Raw genomic sequence first — 18277 nt, forward strand, 5'->3', positions numbered from 1 at the left:
CTAGGGCAGGGCTGCCGTCAGAAATCTTACGCTGCTCCTGGTCTGGCCTTGAGTGAACTCCATAAAACCCTAAAAGCCTATTTTAACCAAAATATTCTCTACCCTAGGGATTGTGCCTTCACAGGCAGGCTCGACTCCTACATCCTGCTTTCATGGTCGGCTGCTCATTGTCTGCTTTTGCATTAACGTGGCTACGAAAAGAGAAAAAAACAAGGACTTGTTTTTTCCAGGGCTATTTTCTTTTCCTACAGAACAGCTCCCCTCTCCCGAGATCCCTACACCCAGAGTGAGCACTGGTGAATTTTCTGCCCTAGAACCCCCGTCAAACGCTGTGCCTGGTGCTGACTTTTTGTACGAAACACGCAAACCTCGGAAACCGGACAAACACGGTTCCGCCGTTCTGCCTGACCTTCACCCGGAAGATCGGCTCCCCTTCACCACCGACAGCGAGAGACTTCTGTGATCCCGTCGCTCAGATTAAAGTACATCGCCGTCCATCTAAACCGATGGACAACAGGACTTATGCTAACAGTAGCATCATCAGGACACCAAACACACGGGGTTATTCCAGAGCAGATGCTAGCACGGCCAAATCAAGCTTGGGGCACACCTGACCTTCCCGGGGGTTCTGAGCCACGGACCAAGTGCAGATGGACGGGGTTCGGGCCGGGGCCAGAAGAGTCTGCAAGGCTGCTGGCGTTTCTGGAATTAAATACCCTAACTTCTCCATGGACAGAGAACACAGAGACAGGTAAGGACCCTCCAGACACGGTCCTACCTGTCGGACACACCATCTGGGCTACAGAACACGCATGGACGCCTGCAGTCCAGGCCCTGCCAGATCTTACCCTCCTAACACCAATGACCCACAACTGCCCGACGCTCCCCCACCTGGGGACGGCGAGGCGCAGAGCTAAAGGAGAAAGATGGATGGAGGAAGCCCAGGGAGGAAGCTGGAGCCAAGACAGAGGCTCGCGCATCCTGTTACCGCATCTGTGTGTATCCTGACTCTCCCACGAGGTCACAAGCTCTGGGGGCAGGGACACGTCCCTCATCGTCTCCACACGGACCTCCTGGACGACCATGGTAAGCATGTGGTGGGAGGGAGTCCTGTATGAATGGGCCAGGTGTTTCCCACGATAGCATTTCTGGTTAAGAAATTAAATAATGGGGCGCCTGGATGGTTCAGTATGTTGAGCATTCAACTTGGCTTTGGCTCAGGTCATGACCCTAGGGTTGTGGGATTGAGCTCTGCACTGGGCTCTGCACTGATAGCGGAGCCTGCTTGGGATATTCTCTCTCCGCCCTTCCCCACTCATTCTCAGTGTCTCAAAAAATAATAATAAAAAGAAAAAATTAAAAAAAAATAAGAGAGTCAAGGGGGCGCCTGGGTGGCTCAGTTGGTTAAGCATCCAACTCAACACGGGTCATGCTCTCGCAGTTCATGGGTTCGAGCCCCATGTTGGGCTCTGTGCTGATGGCTCAGAGCCTGGAGTTGCTTCAGATTCTGTGTCTCCCTCTCCCTCTCTCAAAAATAAATAGATGTTAAAATAAAATTTAAAATTGTTTACAATAAATAAATAAATAAATAAATAAATAAATAAATAAATAAAGAGTCAAAAGTGGTTTGCAACATCAGGACCAGTCCGTTCGCCCAGGACCTAATTTCTTTTGTTATACGGTCATTATTCTCTGAACACCTTCTCTCCTCATTCAAAATGGAGAAAATCAGTTTTTGAGGCTTCAGTGGTAGAAATGCTGGTTTCCTCTGTGCTCTTCTCCTCACACTCAGCTCCCTGCCCCCAGGGTCCTTCATCCCAACCCACAGATCACTGCCAATTTGCCTCTTCACCTCCGTGCTTTCACCCCCACGCTGTCACCCCTGGCTCACAAACCTATGGAAGCCACTTCTCCAATGGAGTCAAGTCCTCCTGAGACCGGAGGTCAGGCTTCTCTGTGGCCCGGTTGCAGCCACGAGCCTCCCTTCGTGTCAGCTTTTGTGACTCAACACGCTGTTCCCTTCCAAGGACGAGGACAACTCCTCCGTGACAAGCTGCCTCAGCACATGCCAAAGGGACCCCTTCCCTGTACCGAACGTGGCCAGAGACTCCTTTCCCTACCATTCGCATGGCATCCGTCACAGCTGTGATCTGGGTGCATCTGTCTCTGTTTCCTGTGCTCAGAGCTCTTACGGGGACGCCAGGAGGGCACAGTGGCTCCGCTCCCCCAGCCACGGCGCCCGGGTCAGTCTCCGCCGAGGGGACGGGCGGCCCGACTCCTCTCGTCTCTCTGGGATGCGACCCTCGCACATCACCCCCTGCGAGTGCGGGCCTTCCCGGGCCTCGTGACAACCAGAGCTCGGAGGGGGTCCGTCCACTCCGGCTCTGGAGTCTCGTGTCCCGTGCTACCGTCTCCTCGCGACAGGCCCGGGGCCCCCTCGTCTGTTCGGTGCGGCCTCGACCGCCCAGGCCGCTGCGCTAACTGGGAGCACTCAGCATCTGGTGCAAGACTCTCCCCCACAGGCACCAAGACCACCTAACCTCCCACCAAACCCCTCCTTTCACCGGGTCTCGGGCGCACGATCTCTCCCGGGACCCACGTGTGCCGAGCAGCAGCCCACGCCAGCGGGGCCCTCACGCTCACCGCAGCTGCCGGACGCGATCGCTCCGGACCGGAGCTCCTATCCTTCCCTCCTCACGTTCTCCTGTTCCTTCTGCCTCAATACCCCTCGCCCCTTCTTTTTTGCTTCCTGGGTTTCTTTCTATCTCCGAGGAGGGGGCTGGATGACAAGGTCTGGAGATACTCCAGAGAAGGTGGGGGTGAGCCAGGCTCCTGAGGAGGCTGGCCTCGGGCCAGATCCAGGGTGAAGGGCCCGCGGGGCCTGGGGCCGAGCGAAGACGTGGGGTACGATCAGGATGAAGGCAGCAGCGAGAGCAAAGCTCTGGAAAGCACCGGCCCCCACCCCACCCCACCCCTGCGCACGGACACGCGGACGTTTCGTTTCCCTGGTACTCGTAGCACCTTCTAGTCTATGACGAGACACCCGAGGCTCATGTAAATACAAGATCTAGGAAGGCTGATGGAAATAAAAACAACTACTCTCTACGCAGGGCATTTGAACTGTTCACCAGCTACTGCGTGTGTGTTGGGGGGCGGGGGCACAGCTCACGGACCTGCATGCGACCCAGAGCGAGTGTACAGAGCCTTTCTGGTTTTGTGTCCCCAGTACCCCTGCGTAGGAACCACACTGGGCCCTGGGTGGCCTGAGGCACGTGTGCAGTTCTTTCCGGCCCTGTGCCTAGAATGTTCCACACTTCCCACAGCATCTGACCAGGAAGGCAGACGTTCTGTTTCCCAGGGTAAATTCCGATGTAGCGGCAGCCCTGCTCTAGGGAAAGCAAGTTTTAAAGTAAAATACACGTACACGGATCTAACGCAAAAGGACCATATACGAATCTTCACCAGAAAAGTTTCGGGACAAGCTGAACTCCAGGCGGAAGCGCGTTCTTACCATCCTTCCAAAGCTCTGCCACGAATCTGTCCGACGACTGATGCAGGAGGGTGGCCACGTTGTCGTTCAGCGGGTCCATGTTCTTCATCAGCCACTCGTCTGCCTTGTAGTCCACCTGGCCGTGGCGGGCCACACGAGGGGGGAAACGCGGACACACACACAAAACAAGAAACGCTTTCAGCCTTAACCCAGAACGTTCTCGGGGACAATCTGAAAGGTGGGTTGTCTCGAGGGCCACGCGGTGGTGACGCACACGGTGTTTAGGGTCTGCGGACGCCTACCCGCACGTCTGTCACCAGCACCATCAGATGCGGCGAAATCCAAGCTACCGTTAACCGTTACACAGCCCGTACCTTCCCCGCGTAATGGATGATGCAGAAGTCTGCTTTGTCTTTCAGTTGCCGGGGTTTCTGAAACTTGGAGTGGGAGCCTTGCTCTTGAACTAGTTTTTCGACAAAGGTCTTATCCGTGGCCTTCGGGAACCAGCACTCTTCGTCCAGAAGGGCCAGCACACCGGGGGGGTTGGCCTGATAATGAGAACGGACAAGTTCACCGTCACTCGCTTTCAACGCCAGGATGCCCCTCTGCACTTGGCAGGTTAGTTTCCAGGATGAGGAAGACTTTTCTGAAGCTATGGAAACCAAACTGCTAGGACAGAAGGTAGTGGAGGGATTCTCTCTGTCCCAAAAAAAAAAAAAAAAAAAATTGAAGAAAAACAGAACGAAAGTGAACCTCAACTGGATGGAATGCTTCCAACATCTCACATCCTAACTGATTTAAGTTCCTCTTTAAGGGACGGTTAAATACACAGCGCCCGGTCAAACGGCAAGACTAGTAAGCATTAAGCGGAAAATATCAAAGGGAGAGAAATAATTGATCAATTACTTTATGTATTTGACCAACGCAAGAGTCGCTACTTTATTTCACTCAACTGGTTCACTGAAGAAAGGCCCAGAAACAAAGGCAGATAGATAGTGGACTGTGAGAGGCCTGGGGTCTCTGGGACGATGACAGCATTGGAGTCAGGCAGTGGAGATGATGTACGATGCGGTGAGCATCGAAAGCCACTGAGCTGTATCCCACAAAACGGTGGATTTCAGGGCACATGAGAAGGTCTCAATCAAGAAAAAGTGCCCAGAGTCGGTGCACGGACTTCCCTTCTGGAGGAAGGCGGAGGGCCCAGGAAAGGGACATGAAACACTCCAAATGTGTTGGCCTAGGTCATCCCGCACTGCCACACCACACCACAAGTACACGTCAGTGACACGAGACTGAATGCGGCAAGTCTGGGGCGAGCCTATGTGATCAGCCTTGGGAATCCATATCCAGGAGCAGCTTTCCTACGTTTATCGGGAAAGCTGGCTCTGTACAAATACTGCTTAAAAAGTGACAGAGATTAAAGCATACAGGAAACATGTAACCACATGGTCAGAGGAAGGTGGCCGGACAAAGTGCCAGCAGGTAGAAGCTGGGAGAACCCTGTAATGGGCCCCGACCCCAGGGCTCACTAGTTTGCGGCTCTCGGAGGGTTTGGAGCAGCTAAAGGAACACTGGAATCAAAGGCAAGCAGGATCAGGTAATCTTCCAGAAGCAAAGGTTTAGAGTCGTAGGTGACTGAACGTACCCCACTCACCGGACGACTCTGAGGTTCCGCGTTAACACTAATGAGGACACATCCATCTTTGTACTCTAGTTCTTACGTTTTAATCCCTTTCAGTGAAAACACTGCTAAATTCTGAAACAGGATCCCCAGTGTAATTTAACCTTTTCTAAACGGCTCAGTGACAGCACGACTATGAATATCCACGATTATGGCTCCTTTTTACTTCTGCTACTTCATCCCTCAATGTCAAGTTCTGTGTTATCACTGCTCCTTTAGGTCGGGGGTTTCTAAAGAGCTGGAAGTCTGAGAGACAGCTTTTGGACTGCCAGGGAAAACACAGAACACACGGCCGAGTCACGGACATCTGTTGGAGATCATAAGCGCACGAGTTACGTGTGGTCTTGCGTATTTCTGCGGAACACTAAACCAGAAGAAAGGGACCTCTGATATACGTGCTAGGACTGCTATTAAAAGTACATCTACCCCCAAACCCCTGGAAGAGTCAAATCAGGAAAAACCCTGCCCAAATAAGAACATCCTTGTGCTCACAAGGATGAGCTTTAGTTATGGGAACAAGGGGTCTAAATGCCGTGACTTGCTCCCGGATGACCTGGGCGGCCCTGTGTGGCCCGGGCAGGGGGTGAGGGCACGGCGGAGGGGGGGTCTGCAAGCGGCAGGCTCACACACGAGAGGGCGGAGGAAGGGCCTTCCCTGGCTGCTTGCTTACCTTTCAAACAGGAATTTCATCAAAGCATCTCTTTTCTACGACGTTTATGTTAGAAAATTATCTTAAAGCTAATTAGGCTGAGGGCACCTGGCCAGCTCAGCCAGTGGAGCACGCGACTCTTGATGTCAGGGTCGCAAATTCGAGCTCCACACTGGGCGTGGAGCCTACTTAAGAAAAGACCCCTTAGGTGGGCTAGGTGCCCTCGGGGACGACGCTGTGGGAACGACCGCCGCGCTGCCGGAGCGCGCCCTTACGGGTCTCTCGATGAGGTCGATGCAGGGCTGCAGGTCAAGGCCAAAGTCGATGAAGCTCCACTCGATGCCCTCGCGCTGGTACTCCTCCTGCTCCAGCACGAACATCGTGTGGTTAAAGAGCTGCTGCAGCTTCTCGTTGGTGTAGTTGATGCACAGCTGCTCGAAGGAGTTCAGCTGCATGGGGCGGGATGTGGGACGTGGGGAGGGAGGGGGAGAGAGAGAACGGGAATCATTAATCAGCCGCTACCGACACCCGCCACGGGAAATTCTCAGGGACCAGCTGCAGCATGGGTTCTGTGTGAGGAGGGGGCCTGAGTGGAGGGGCCTCGGCCTCTCACCGCACCAGCCGCGGGGGACCTTCCCGGAATGCGCAGAGCAGGGAAACACTAAACTCCGTGCGCTGAGCGCGTCATCTACGTGTGAAACAACTCCGTGCCCACTGCTGAATGGTTAGCAGACAGAAGCGAAGGGATAAGCGAGACAGGGAGAAAGAGAAAAGGCAGAAAATCAAAGAGGCGTGGGAAGGTCAGAGGCCAGGGGGCCGAGTGTCTGGAAGCCTCGTGGACGGGCTCCTGTTCCCGCCCTTCTCTTCAGCCACAGGCTCTGGAGCAACTCAGGTCCTCCTGGCTTTGGGGGGTGGTGGACGAGACCCTGGCCGGGCCTGATGAGGGTGCTCGGGGAGCGGGGGGCTCCAGCCGCCTGTCAGCGCGTTCCCTCCTCTTAAACAAGGGTCTGCCCTCTGCCAGTGTCAACACAGTGGTGACGGAGGGGGACCACGCTCCTCGCGGCGAGCACGGAGCGCACAGAACCGGCGAATCAACAGCCGCACACCCGACGGGGACACCACCTCGTGTGTTCATTAGCCGTCAGGACGGGAACTGGATCGTCTCCTCACACGTTCCAGACACCGCTGTTTCCTTCTTCGGGAACTCGCCGGTTTGTCTATGATGCTGCCGATGGGAAGGACGGATGGATGGGTGGATAGGAAGAATTTTTAAGCACAATCACCTTAGGTGCTGAAGTTCTCAACCTTTTTCCCCTGAGCCTCCATGCTGTTCGCGAGAAGCACGTGTCCATAAATAACTGCTCTCATTATGAAAAGTGATCTTCAATTAGGGAACGTGTACTCCGTCTCCAAGGAGATTTATAGTCTGAAAAAGCTGTTCCAATCCTCTCCCCGTGGGGGTGTTCTACTGCTTGAGAATGCGGTCACACTTGGAGGGCAGGGACGCGGTGTTCGCCCTGCTCAGCACCGTTATTTCCCGGGAATATTTGCAGACTGCCCGGTTGTGCGTATTCACGTTTAGGTAAATGGATTTTGTTCTGCCTTGGGATGAGGAGACCCTACTGCTCTATGCAGCTTGGGCAACTATGTGGGATGGCATTTTTTTTTTTTTAAATTGAGTTCCTAACTTGTCTTCCACGTTTAAGCTACAACTACGTTTTCATATAATCAGTACTTAAAATGGTAATGCGTGGTGTACAATTAAAAGTGGATGAAGAGGGGTGCCTGGGGGACTCGGGTGGGTAAGCCTCTAACTCTTCATTTCAGCTCAGGTCATGATTTCACAGTTCCTGGGTTCAAGCCCCGTGTTGGGCTCCGCGCTGATGGTGTGGAGCCTGCTTGGGATTCCCTCTCTCTGCCCCTCCCCTGCTCTCTCTCTCTCAAGGTAAATAAATTAAAAAAATGGGCAAAGAGCCACATGAGAAGTCTCACTCACGTCACCTACTTGTTCTATGGTTAGCCACCGTCCCCTGCTTCTCGTGATCCTTCCAGAGATGTTCTGTGCACTCACATGTGTGTGTTACCTTGATTTTTTTTTTTTTAACTTGATCTGTCCTGGAGTCTTTCCACAGGAGGATATAAAGCCAGCTCCTTCTTCATAGTGGGTGTACAGGACCCAATATATCCAGTGTATGGATATACTGTAATTTCCTGAACCAATTTCCTAATGGTGGACATTTAGGTTTTTTCCATTCTTTCCCCAGGACAAATAACACTCACTACCACAATCCTGCATTTTTACCTTCTCCATTTTTCTATGGTCCATAGATTCATAGGTCAAGACCATACTTCTTGAAGTACAGTTTAACTTTACATAATGTTTCACTTCTTTTAATATCCTTTTCATTCCTTTTTCAGAATTTTACGGTCTGTTCTTTATTTTCCATTAATTCAACTTTCAAATTAGTTTTAGAAGAAGGTTGCCTAGTCTCCCCCCACCCTTAAAATTCCCATCGGCAGGCGCCTGGGTGGCTCAGTCGGTTGAGCGTCTGACTTCAGCTCAGGTCACGATCTCACAGTTCGTGCGTTCGAGCCCCGCATCAGGCTCTGGGCTGATGGCTCAGAGCCTGGAGCCTGCTTCCGATTCTGTGTCTCCCTCTCTCTCTGCCCCTCCCCCATTCGTGCTCTGTCTCTGTCTCAAAAATAAATAAACATTAAAAAAAAATTTTTTTTTAAAAATAGTATTTCTGTCGGTAGGTTTTGAATGGACATGTTTGCTTGAGAAGTAACTTGGGGAAGATCTGCTGCTTTATGAGGTGGAAATTCCCTGAGAACATGGTACGTTTTCTAGGTGGTTCTGTTTCTCACAGTAGCACTGGGAGGTTGCCTTCGGTAAACTATGCTGTTTCTGCTTAAATTTATTCTTCAGTCTCTCATCTGTTTTTGTTGCGGCTGGAATCAGGGATCTCTTCTTTCATTGTACCTTCTGATTATGTAGAAGAAGGCGACAAATTTCTTTTTTTTTTAATGCGACACATGCCCAGCCACCTTTCATGATTTCTCAAGTTTTCCACAGATCAGTACATATTCAAGCAATCTCCTACAGCGACAGCGGCAGCACAGTGGCTAAGACTGCGCCCCCCAGTGACATATCTCAGATCTGCTCAGGCCAGACTGATCGTCTGGGTTGTTCATTTTAAAGCTAAGGCAATTCCATACCCCGTGGTGGCCAGGGTATCACACTGGTCCCATGGAGTATTTAATTTAGTATTTGTGCCTCACCGTGGAGTCAGTCCATCAAAGGAGACATAAAGATGTAAATTTTTAGGAGACGGAAACTGTATCAATGTTTTGGCACAACCACAGCAGACTTGTGACCGCATACCAGTGACGGAATGGATGCAGAGGGCGTGGAGAAAGCCAGTCGCAGCAACAGCAAAATACACCAAAATCTATCACCAGACCCCGTGATGCATCTTCGGGACACAGAGCACCACCTCCGTCTGTGTCTGCTACCCCTCGCTCTCCGGTCAGCTAGGTGTAGCCATGCCGGCTTTCTAGCACTTTCTAACACTTGACAAATTCTCTCCCATACAAGACCACTGACTTACTCCCATCACGTAGGAAAACTCGCAGAGGCCGGGGGCTTCTCCTCCTCAGGTATGCTTACCTGTAGCTCCCGAGACACCTTCTGTGACTGGGCCCCCCCACTTCCTCCTCACAGCACCCTAATTTGGCCGCACCTACTCACCTGCCGTTATAGCCCCGGTGCCTGCACTGCACCCGGTACAGAGTGAGCCTTCGTGTTTATTAAAAGAACAAACAGAAGAGCAGGAGAGAGAAAGACCTACCTCAAATATTTCGAATCCAGCAATATCCAGGATTCCGATGAAAGATGCGCCCTGACGCTTGGTCCTGTCCAGAGCTTTGTTGATGCGGTGGACGAGCCAGCGAAAGAGCCGCTCATAGGTAGCTTTCGCCAGTGCTTCTACTGCAAAATCTGCCTGTAATTAGACAACAACCTTTTATTCTGGAAACCGCCTACAAAGCATTACTAACGGTTACCTGGAGTTTAATGCTCTATACTGTTCCCAGAACTCAAACAGCTTTTGCTACTTAAAGCTGTCTCCATTTGACATAGCGACAGTTAAAGGTACAGGTAAACATAAACTGGAGATGATCTACTGAGAAGAAGGGAGAAGATGCCTAGGAAAAACAGACTCTTTCCTGGGCCCTTGGGGCTCTGTGCAGCCTGTCTGCCCAGTCTTAAAGGAGTCTGCCACGAAACGGGTGGATCCGACGCCCACATTCTTGGTGCTGGGCCACACACACAGGGATCTGGGAGCAGCGCGCCCTACGGCTGAGCGGGCTTCCGAAGTTATACAGCTTTGTCCTGCTGGATGATCTACCTACCTGGGGAAAGCCTGAGGTGATATTTCAAATTTACTTTAGAAAAAAATCACTTCAAAATTTTTTCTGGAGAAAACCATACAAGAGAAAAAACAACACACAGTACCAAGAAACACCTGTTACAGAGTTTCTGTTAAGGTCTGTTACCTGCCAATAGGAAGGTCTTCTGATGATAGCTGGTCATTCAAACAAATGTGCAATAACAACGTGAAACTCACTTGTTCTTTGGTCTGGGCTTTCTGCACATAGTCTCGGCCGACCTTGATCCGGGGGGTGAGGATAGCCCGAGTGAACTCCATCACATTCATCCCCAGAAGATGGCAGAGTTTCTGTGCAACTAGAGCGTAAAACGTTTCCTAAGTACTAGGCTTCTACCTACGAGCTAGTCACAACACGTTCGATAAGAAACCTCCAGAAATAAACTGAATAAGTCTTAAAAAAGGACAGGTTTCAGGTCTTCATCCTTTCGAATGACTACCACTCATCCTTAGGTAAGAAGGAACAGGCAGCAGTTACTTATTCTGGGTAATTCAGCGTAAGTTACGGAATCTTAGAACCCATGGATGATGCACAGAATGAGAAAAATAGCATTTATGCTAATTTAAATCATGTTACCAGGATAACTGGTCGTGCATAATGATCCCAATAATATTTAGTAGGCAAGAAACCTAAAGGTTTTTAAAAATTTGCGTGGCCAACAGTGAGCACTCAATAAACAGCTCATTCCGTTACTACTCTTCTCGGCAGCCGGGCACGTACCTCCTCACGCGCTCACTGGGGACACTGCCAAGTTCTAACAAGTGTGAAAATTATTCTCATTTTTTTTAGGTTTATTTATTTTGAGAGAGTGCAAGTGGGGGAAGGGCAGAGAGAGAATCCCAAGCAAGCTCCACAGTGTCGGCACAGAGCCTGATGTGGGGCTCGAGCTCACGAACCTCGAGGTCATGACCTGAGCCGAAGTCAGATGGTTAACTGACTGAGCCACACAGGCACCCCTCTAATTTTTGATTAAGTGTTAAAATAAGAAAATTCTATAAGGATAAGCACATTTTGAGTTACACCGGGAATAGAACTTACCCAAGTTCTTACTGGCAAAGACCCGAACCCACCCCTCCCCACCAATCCACACGTGTTGTCAGCAACTGGACAGTAGTCCTGTGTGGGCAGGACAGGCCGTGCCGCAGAGGGCATTTCTTCCTCCGGTCTGTGGCTCTTGCCACTGGCTGGTACCAACTGCTTTGCTTCGACCTCTAGGTCCTAGCCCCTTTTAGTTAACGTGTGTCCGAATGCATGCGTGTACGTACTGGATGGCAAGTTGAAAAACACAAAGAAGCACAAAAAGCCAACGGCCCACACCCCTTCGCTAAATGCTAAAATGACATTTTAGAGCCTAAAAAAATATACCTGATGGTGGGGTTAGATCTTGGTTTACTTCATTTGATTGGATATTTCAAAGTAGTTCCTGGGTTCCCCACTCCCCATTAAAATGCTGACAAACACATCTTTTTGCATGATGTGTGTTTTGTCTGTCTTACTCCCTTTTCTGAGACTCTATCTACTTCAAAGGGCCAGGCTCAATCAAAAAGTTCCAGAAGTGAAATGAAACACAGCCTAGGAAAGAGAAAATTTACTGGTCACCTGGCACGTGAGAAGTACAACTTTAGCTTTATGATGTTATTGTGAAGAAATGCGGCCGGATGTTTAAACAGACACAACGGAGAACTTCTTTACGTTATGGAGAGCTGGCAACTTATGCTTGGGAACATGACGACAAACAGCACGACACAACTGTGGCCGTGGCACAACAACAAACCACGTAAACAAATAAAATCATACTGGTCAGCTTACCTGTATTTTCTGGCATGGACGCTTGGTCAGTATTTCGCTCCTTTTTGAAAGAAATGTTCCCAAACTGTAGCACTGAAGATACCACTTTAAGCATTGCTTTACATGGATACAGAGAAAAATAAAATTATTACATCAAATTGCAGCAGAGATGTATTCTAATTTATTTTGTGCTAAAAATGAGCTGTAAACAGCTTTTCGGTAACACAGGTCTCAGGAATTTGTACAATTACGGGTGATTCTCATGATTTTCTGTCATTTCCTAGTTTACGCTCTTCCCCCCGCCCCGCTGGCTGTGCTAAAGTCTTATTTAAGCGAGTAGCAGAATTGGGGGAAAACCCACGTACAGAGAATTTCCTCGTGAGAGAAGCCCATTATATGCATTGCTTCCATGGTCTCCTGAAAGTTATCTTTGTCTTGCTGTCCCGGAATGGGAATGTAGCCGTTGGAGAGAAATCTGTAGTTATTAAATCCTTCAAGGAGCAGATCAGCTAGGAGAAAACATAACGGATACAGTTTAATAAATAACCATCAACAGACGAAGCACCCCCACCTTCACGCTGGGCTGGGCCGATCACGGGAGACGTGGCCCACCCCCTCCGTGCCACCACACTTCTTCCTGTCACACTTTTTCTTCATAGGTTCATTTCAAAAACATGCAGTTTTCCATCCTATCGAGGAGGGAAAACGAGGGTGGAAACTGCAAACATTCCAACTGCAGTTTCTGGGACAGTGGCTTATAGGATATTTGAAATCAGAGCCCGGGGCACTTGGGTGGCTCAGTTGGTTGAGCGCCCGACTTCAGATCAGGTCATGATGTCGCGATTTGTGAGTTCGAGCCCCACATGAGGCCCTGTGTTGTCAGCGTGGAGCCTGCTTTGGATCCTTTGTCTCCCTCTCTCTGCCCCTCCTTCTCTCTCAAAAATAAACAAACATTAAAAAAAAAAAGAAAAGAAATCGGTAGCCGGGAAAGGATGCACATTTTCCAGATAACTAGGCCTTACTGTTTTCACATTTAAATAGTTTAGCCATCTTTTGAGGGACGGTTTTCAAGCCCTATAGTCTGTAATTTTATCTTAGCAAAGTAGTTTACAGCAAATGTTACAGGGTCAATAGGAAGATAACACGAACGTAAAGACCCAGATGTAGAAGGTACAGAATGTGGAACAGGCAGGTCCTGAGCCAGGCCGGTGCCCCGAAACCCTCTGAGCCCGTTTGTCTGGTGGTAAATCTGCTTCTCAGAGTGATGTGCAACCCACATTTATGACAGAGTTATCATAGCAGCCGCCCCCATCGACTACTTGTACTTTAGGGGCCCTGAGTTGGAACTTAACGCATCCTTTCGCCAAAGGTGTGGAGACCAGAAGGAGGTTTCTCAGGAGGGGTCAGAATAGATACAGCTGTTATCTTCACACTCGATGTTATCATGTGCTCTCCTGCCAGGAGCTTCTGCCGAGAGTTTCTGTCCTGTCACTGAATTCTCACCTACCTCACATTTAACCTCTACTGGCTACCGCTTGCTCTCTCTTCCTCTCTCCTTCTTTTAACACTTTGATCTTATTTTTTTGGTTCATTACGACTGAAGTTACTGCCGGTCTGAAAGCCTGAGAGTTCTCTTCTTCGGCATTACGGACCGTATCGTCTCGGATGTTTCTCAGTGCAATTACTCTCTTTATTTGTTGCTGATTTTTTTTCCCTTACGGGTCCCTTCTCTCACTTCTGGGCTCAACGCTTCCACAGATGTCTGCGTGAGCAAAAGCCTACAGCCCAGGTGACAAAGGTGATACGACGCAGGTGTCTGCTCTCGCACAGGAGGAGCGCCGAATTTTCAGTGCCGATTTCAGAGGAGACCAGGAAGCCGGACGTCCTTCCTTCTCCCTCAGATACCTCTGACTCGGAACTTTACCCCAGCCAGTCCTATGCTTCCAGCCCTTAGGATTCATGACAAAATACATGCATAAAAGTCTACCATAAGCTCCATCTAGTACTAGTGGAAGCATAAACGTATATGTTCAGTTATAAACCTGGGAATAAAAATATTTACTCAATTTTATCAATTTATTCTTTTTTACTTTTTTTTTTAACGTTTATTTATTTTTGGGACAGAGAGAGACAGAGCATGAACGGGGGAGGGTCAGAGAGAGAGGGAGACACAGAATCGGAAACAGGCTCCAGGCTCTGAGCCATCAGCCCAGAGCCCGACGCGGGGCTCGAACTCATGGACCGTGAGATCGTGACCTGGCTGAAGTCGGACGCCCAACCGACTGAGCCACCCAGGCGCCCCTCTTTTTTACTTTTTATATTCATAAATGTTGAAACCAAACTTGTATAAAAATGCGTATCTTCTAATTTAAAACTTCTTCGTTTTTTATGTTATTTTCTTTATAAAGCTTATTTTATTCATCTCGAGAGAGAGAGAGTGTGCGCACAAGAGCCAGGGAGGAGCACAGAAAGAAAGAAAGAGAGAGAGACGGACAGAGAGAAAATCCCAAGCAGCCTCGGTGCTGTCGCTGAGAGCTAGACACAGGGCTTGCCACCGTGTACTGGGAGATCACGACCTGAGCTGAAATCAGGAGCTGGGACGCTCCACCAGCTGAGCCCCCCAGGCACCCCTAATTTAAAAGTTTTTTAAAGAAAAGAAACGTACAGAAGATGACGTAACACCATCTATAGAACTGCCACTTAAAAAGTATTTACCCGTGGCACGGAAGTTCTATTTCATTTTCATTTTGGTGTGTACGAAACTACGGTCGACCCCTGGACATTGCAGGGGGGAGCCGCACAGGTCCACTTACACACAGGTTTTTTTTTTGGGGGGACAGTTCAGTTCTATAAATGTATTCTCTCTTCCTTGTGATTTTCTTAGTGTGTCTTCCTATAGTTTATGTTGTAAGAACGCAGTATACGGTGTATACAAGCTACAAAGTACGTGTAACAAACTGGTTATCAGTGAGGCTCCCAGGCAGCAGCCAACGATCAGTCGTTCAGTTCTGGGGACTCACAAGTTGGGGGGCGGGTTAGGCCTCCAACCCCCGTTTTGTTCAAGTGTCAACTGTACTGTTTCCCCAAAATGTTCTCTTTCAAAAAAACAACAACAAAAAACATAATACTGAAAACACAGTCAAATAAATACAGAATAGTAGGAAACTTTGTGAACTTACACTTCAGGTGTTCTCCTGCTCCGGATAACAACTGGTAAAAGATATGAAAAGTACGCTCATCTTTTGCTTGACGGACAGCACGAGATTTTTCCAGAAGGTCTGAGCGAAGATGGTTAAGGATCGAATTGAAAAGGTGGCCCTCTCTCCGTGACTGTACGAATTTAATTTGTAAAACATTTTCTTTCTCTGATATATACTAACCCTCCTGTGATGAACCGTTCTGAATGATTAAAACCTGTAAGTGAAAAAGGAAAGAAAATATACGCACTCACGTTCCTCACTAATCTTCGGGAATCATGGACCGAGAGGGTGTTCATATCAACCCCCCCCCCCGCCCCGCCCCTCATCTGGGTTATAGTCAAAGAACACAGCACTAAACAAGGAACTCTAAGAAGCTATAGAAAATGAGCTCAAGCCTTTGAAGGCTGAAAAAGCCTTCTGGGAGTTTATCACAACTTTACGAACAAAGAAGCCAAGGCACAAAGGAAATTGCTCAAAATAACATAGCTCATGAGCGCAGGGACAGAATTCAGGGCTCAGGTGGACCTCAGGACGTGTGCTTGGCCACCGTGGTCCCCAAGAGCCTGGCACACACAGCCTCGTACAAGTGGCTCCGGTCCCTCTACATCCACTTTCCAAATACCCCGAGATGGCCCTGACCAGACTGACCACCGGCCCCTATGCTGGTTGTCCAGAGCCGGCCACAACCCCTCCACCTGGGCTTCCCACACACCAGAGGCTCGCCCCCAACCTGCTTCTGCACTTCAGACCACAGCACACCCGCCTGTGCGTTTGGGGTGCATCTCTGGGACCCATGTGGGGTCTCCGGTCGACAGTCACCCTGGGCTGTCACACAATCTCCGTTTCTCTGCTCTGGAAGATGACCACCTCTTCTGAAGTCAGCTTTCCCTTCCCTTCACCAAAGTGAATCCATTCTATAAATGAGATTATCCCAAACACATCGTCCACGTTTGGTGGAAAATACGTTTACAGGAAAGCTGTCATGGCAGGACCAAGGTGAAGAAACTCAAGATTTATTCCCTGGTCATTTCCAAGTGTTTCTTGTACTTTCTGGCTCTGAGCGTATCTGGAGACATAAAATACAATTCTGAATTATCCCTTACCTGAGGGATTGAAAGGTTGTACTTCTATCACAGGGTCCCTGATACTTGTCAGAGGTAGCAGAGAACTGTCACCTGTATCCCTCCTAATTGGGACACTATCATTTGGAATCCTTTCCATTTTATTACCTGTTTTAATTTTTTTTAAACGTTTATTTATTTTTGAGAGACAGAGCCCGACGCGGGGCTCGAACTCCTGAACCAGGAGATCATGACCTGAGCTGAAGTCAGATACTTAACCGACTGAGCCACCCAGGTGCCCCTTACCTCTTTAATCGAAGTAATTCTACATAGACTTCTCTTTTCTTAAGGCCCTTCTATGCAGATGACATCTTGTAGGACTCTTTGTATTTGACATTTGTTTCTCCTCTACTTATATTCTGCGTAACGCTAACTGAAACTACTGGAACTGTGCCCTTGCAGAAGGCTTGTGTGTGTGTGTGTGGGGGGGGGTATATGCCCATCCCACTAATACCGCGAGCAGACGGTAAACAAGGGCTAACCCAACATGGACTCAGGAGCAGTTCAATAGGAGGTGCTCACCTCAAGGCTCTCCTACCGCGCCAACGTTTCCTGGGTTCAAGTGCAGGTGATTCTCCCCTCAGTGGGACTCTCCTCTACCCCGGCTGTGTGAACATGGTATGGACTGGCATGAAAAACCACCACCACCACCACCACCACCACCACCACCACACTCTGGCATGAACATTCAGTAGCTGGAAGTGTCTGACCACGCCATGATCCCTCTGGGCTTCAGTCTGATCACCTGGGGAGTGGGAGTGATGCCACACGGGGCTGCCCTGGGCCGGAGGAAGATCAACCGCCTCTTCGGTTTGGATTATGCAGTTATGGAAAAGGATACATGTTTCAATGTTGGCCCCAACGATGTAGCCAGTTACATCAAAGTTGATGCGGATGAACTTGCCCTGGAAGTAAATCAGGAGAAAACTGAAAGTAAGTAAGGACACAGAGGGTGTGAACATTGTAGGAAAGTAACAAGCCAGTGCCTCATGGTAAGTATCCATCACTTGGTTGCAAACATGGGTCTTAATTACTGCCTCAAATAGAAAGACAAGGAAAAAGCCTGGATAAGTTCCCAAAAAAGCAGCAATCAGATAGGCTACCTTCCTGGACTGTGACATAGTAAAAATGAGACCCTAATCATTTACAACTTTTAAGAAGCTCTTCCACATAATCTGAGATCAAAGACATTTGACAGCATTAAAGAAACACTGCATTTGGCCCTAATAGAATTACTTCTTGAAAAAATGATGGATTGGTCTGGTGTAACAGTTTTTGCAAATCCCTAAGGAATACTTGGTCTTCCCACAACACACAGAACTGTTTTAAGGAAATGGAAAACGGATTGTTTTGTAACTCATTTCATAAAGTTCCTGTAATATGGAATACCCCAAACTGGTAAAGCTGTCATAAAAACAAGAAAGCAAAAATAAAAGCAAGTATCTCCCCTATAAATACAGATATAAAGGCCAAATTAACCCTTTGCAAAACAAAGAAACTTAACAACGACGATGATGTAAAAACGCTATACACTCGCTCATCACCCAAATAAATGGTCAAGGGACTGGAGGGCTTTCCTTGGGGGGAAATGGACAAGCTGATCCCAAGATTTACAGGGAAATGGAAAGGACAAAAAAAAAATCACAACCAGGTTGAGAAAGAGGACCAGAGCTCAGGGACTCACATTACTAGAATTCAGAAAGCTGTGTTTATTAGGTTAGATTGGTATTGGTGGGAGGCCAGAGATACAGATCAAGGGATCAGAAGAGAGTCCACAAATAGACCACATGGGAACGGTCAACTCACCTTCAACAAAAGGCGCCGAGGTAATTTAATAGAGAAAGCCAATCTATTCAACAAACAGTGCTTGACAAATGTGTAAAATGAAACCAAAAGAAC

The 18277-nt window shown here is 48.9% G+C and overlaps 1 protein-coding gene across 9 annotated transcripts in view; it reads right to left on the reverse strand.

Moving 5' to 3' along the window:
* The window catches only part of MYH10 (myosin heavy chain 10), a 131178-nt gene that overhangs the window by 50279 nt on the left and 62622 nt on the right, over positions 1-18277 (reverse strand). For all 9 annotated transcript variants that reach the window (XM_023244685.2, XM_023244684.2, XM_023244686.2 and 6 more), the window contains 9 exons: positions 17220-17283; positions 15237-15335; positions 12423-12566; positions 12079-12174; positions 10449-10567; positions 9672-9824; positions 6096-6269; positions 3865-4038; positions 3512-3626 (listed from right to left, as the gene is read on the reverse strand). In XM_023244685.2, the coding sequence (XP_023100453.2) occupies positions 3512-3626; positions 3865-4038; positions 6096-6269; positions 9672-9824; positions 10449-10567; positions 12079-12174; positions 12423-12566; positions 15237-15335; positions 17220-17283 (1138 nt within the window). The remainder of the gene's footprint in view (positions 1-3511; positions 3627-3864; positions 4039-6095; positions 6270-9671; positions 9825-10448; positions 10568-12078; positions 12175-12422; positions 12567-15236; positions 15336-17219; positions 17284-18277) is intronic.

This window comes from Felis catus, chromosome E1 (assembly GCF_018350175.1).
Source record: "Felis catus isolate Fca126 chromosome E1, F.catus_Fca126_mat1.0, whole genome shotgun sequence".
Taxonomy (NCBI): domain Eukaryota; kingdom Metazoa; phylum Chordata; class Mammalia; order Carnivora; family Felidae; genus Felis; species Felis catus.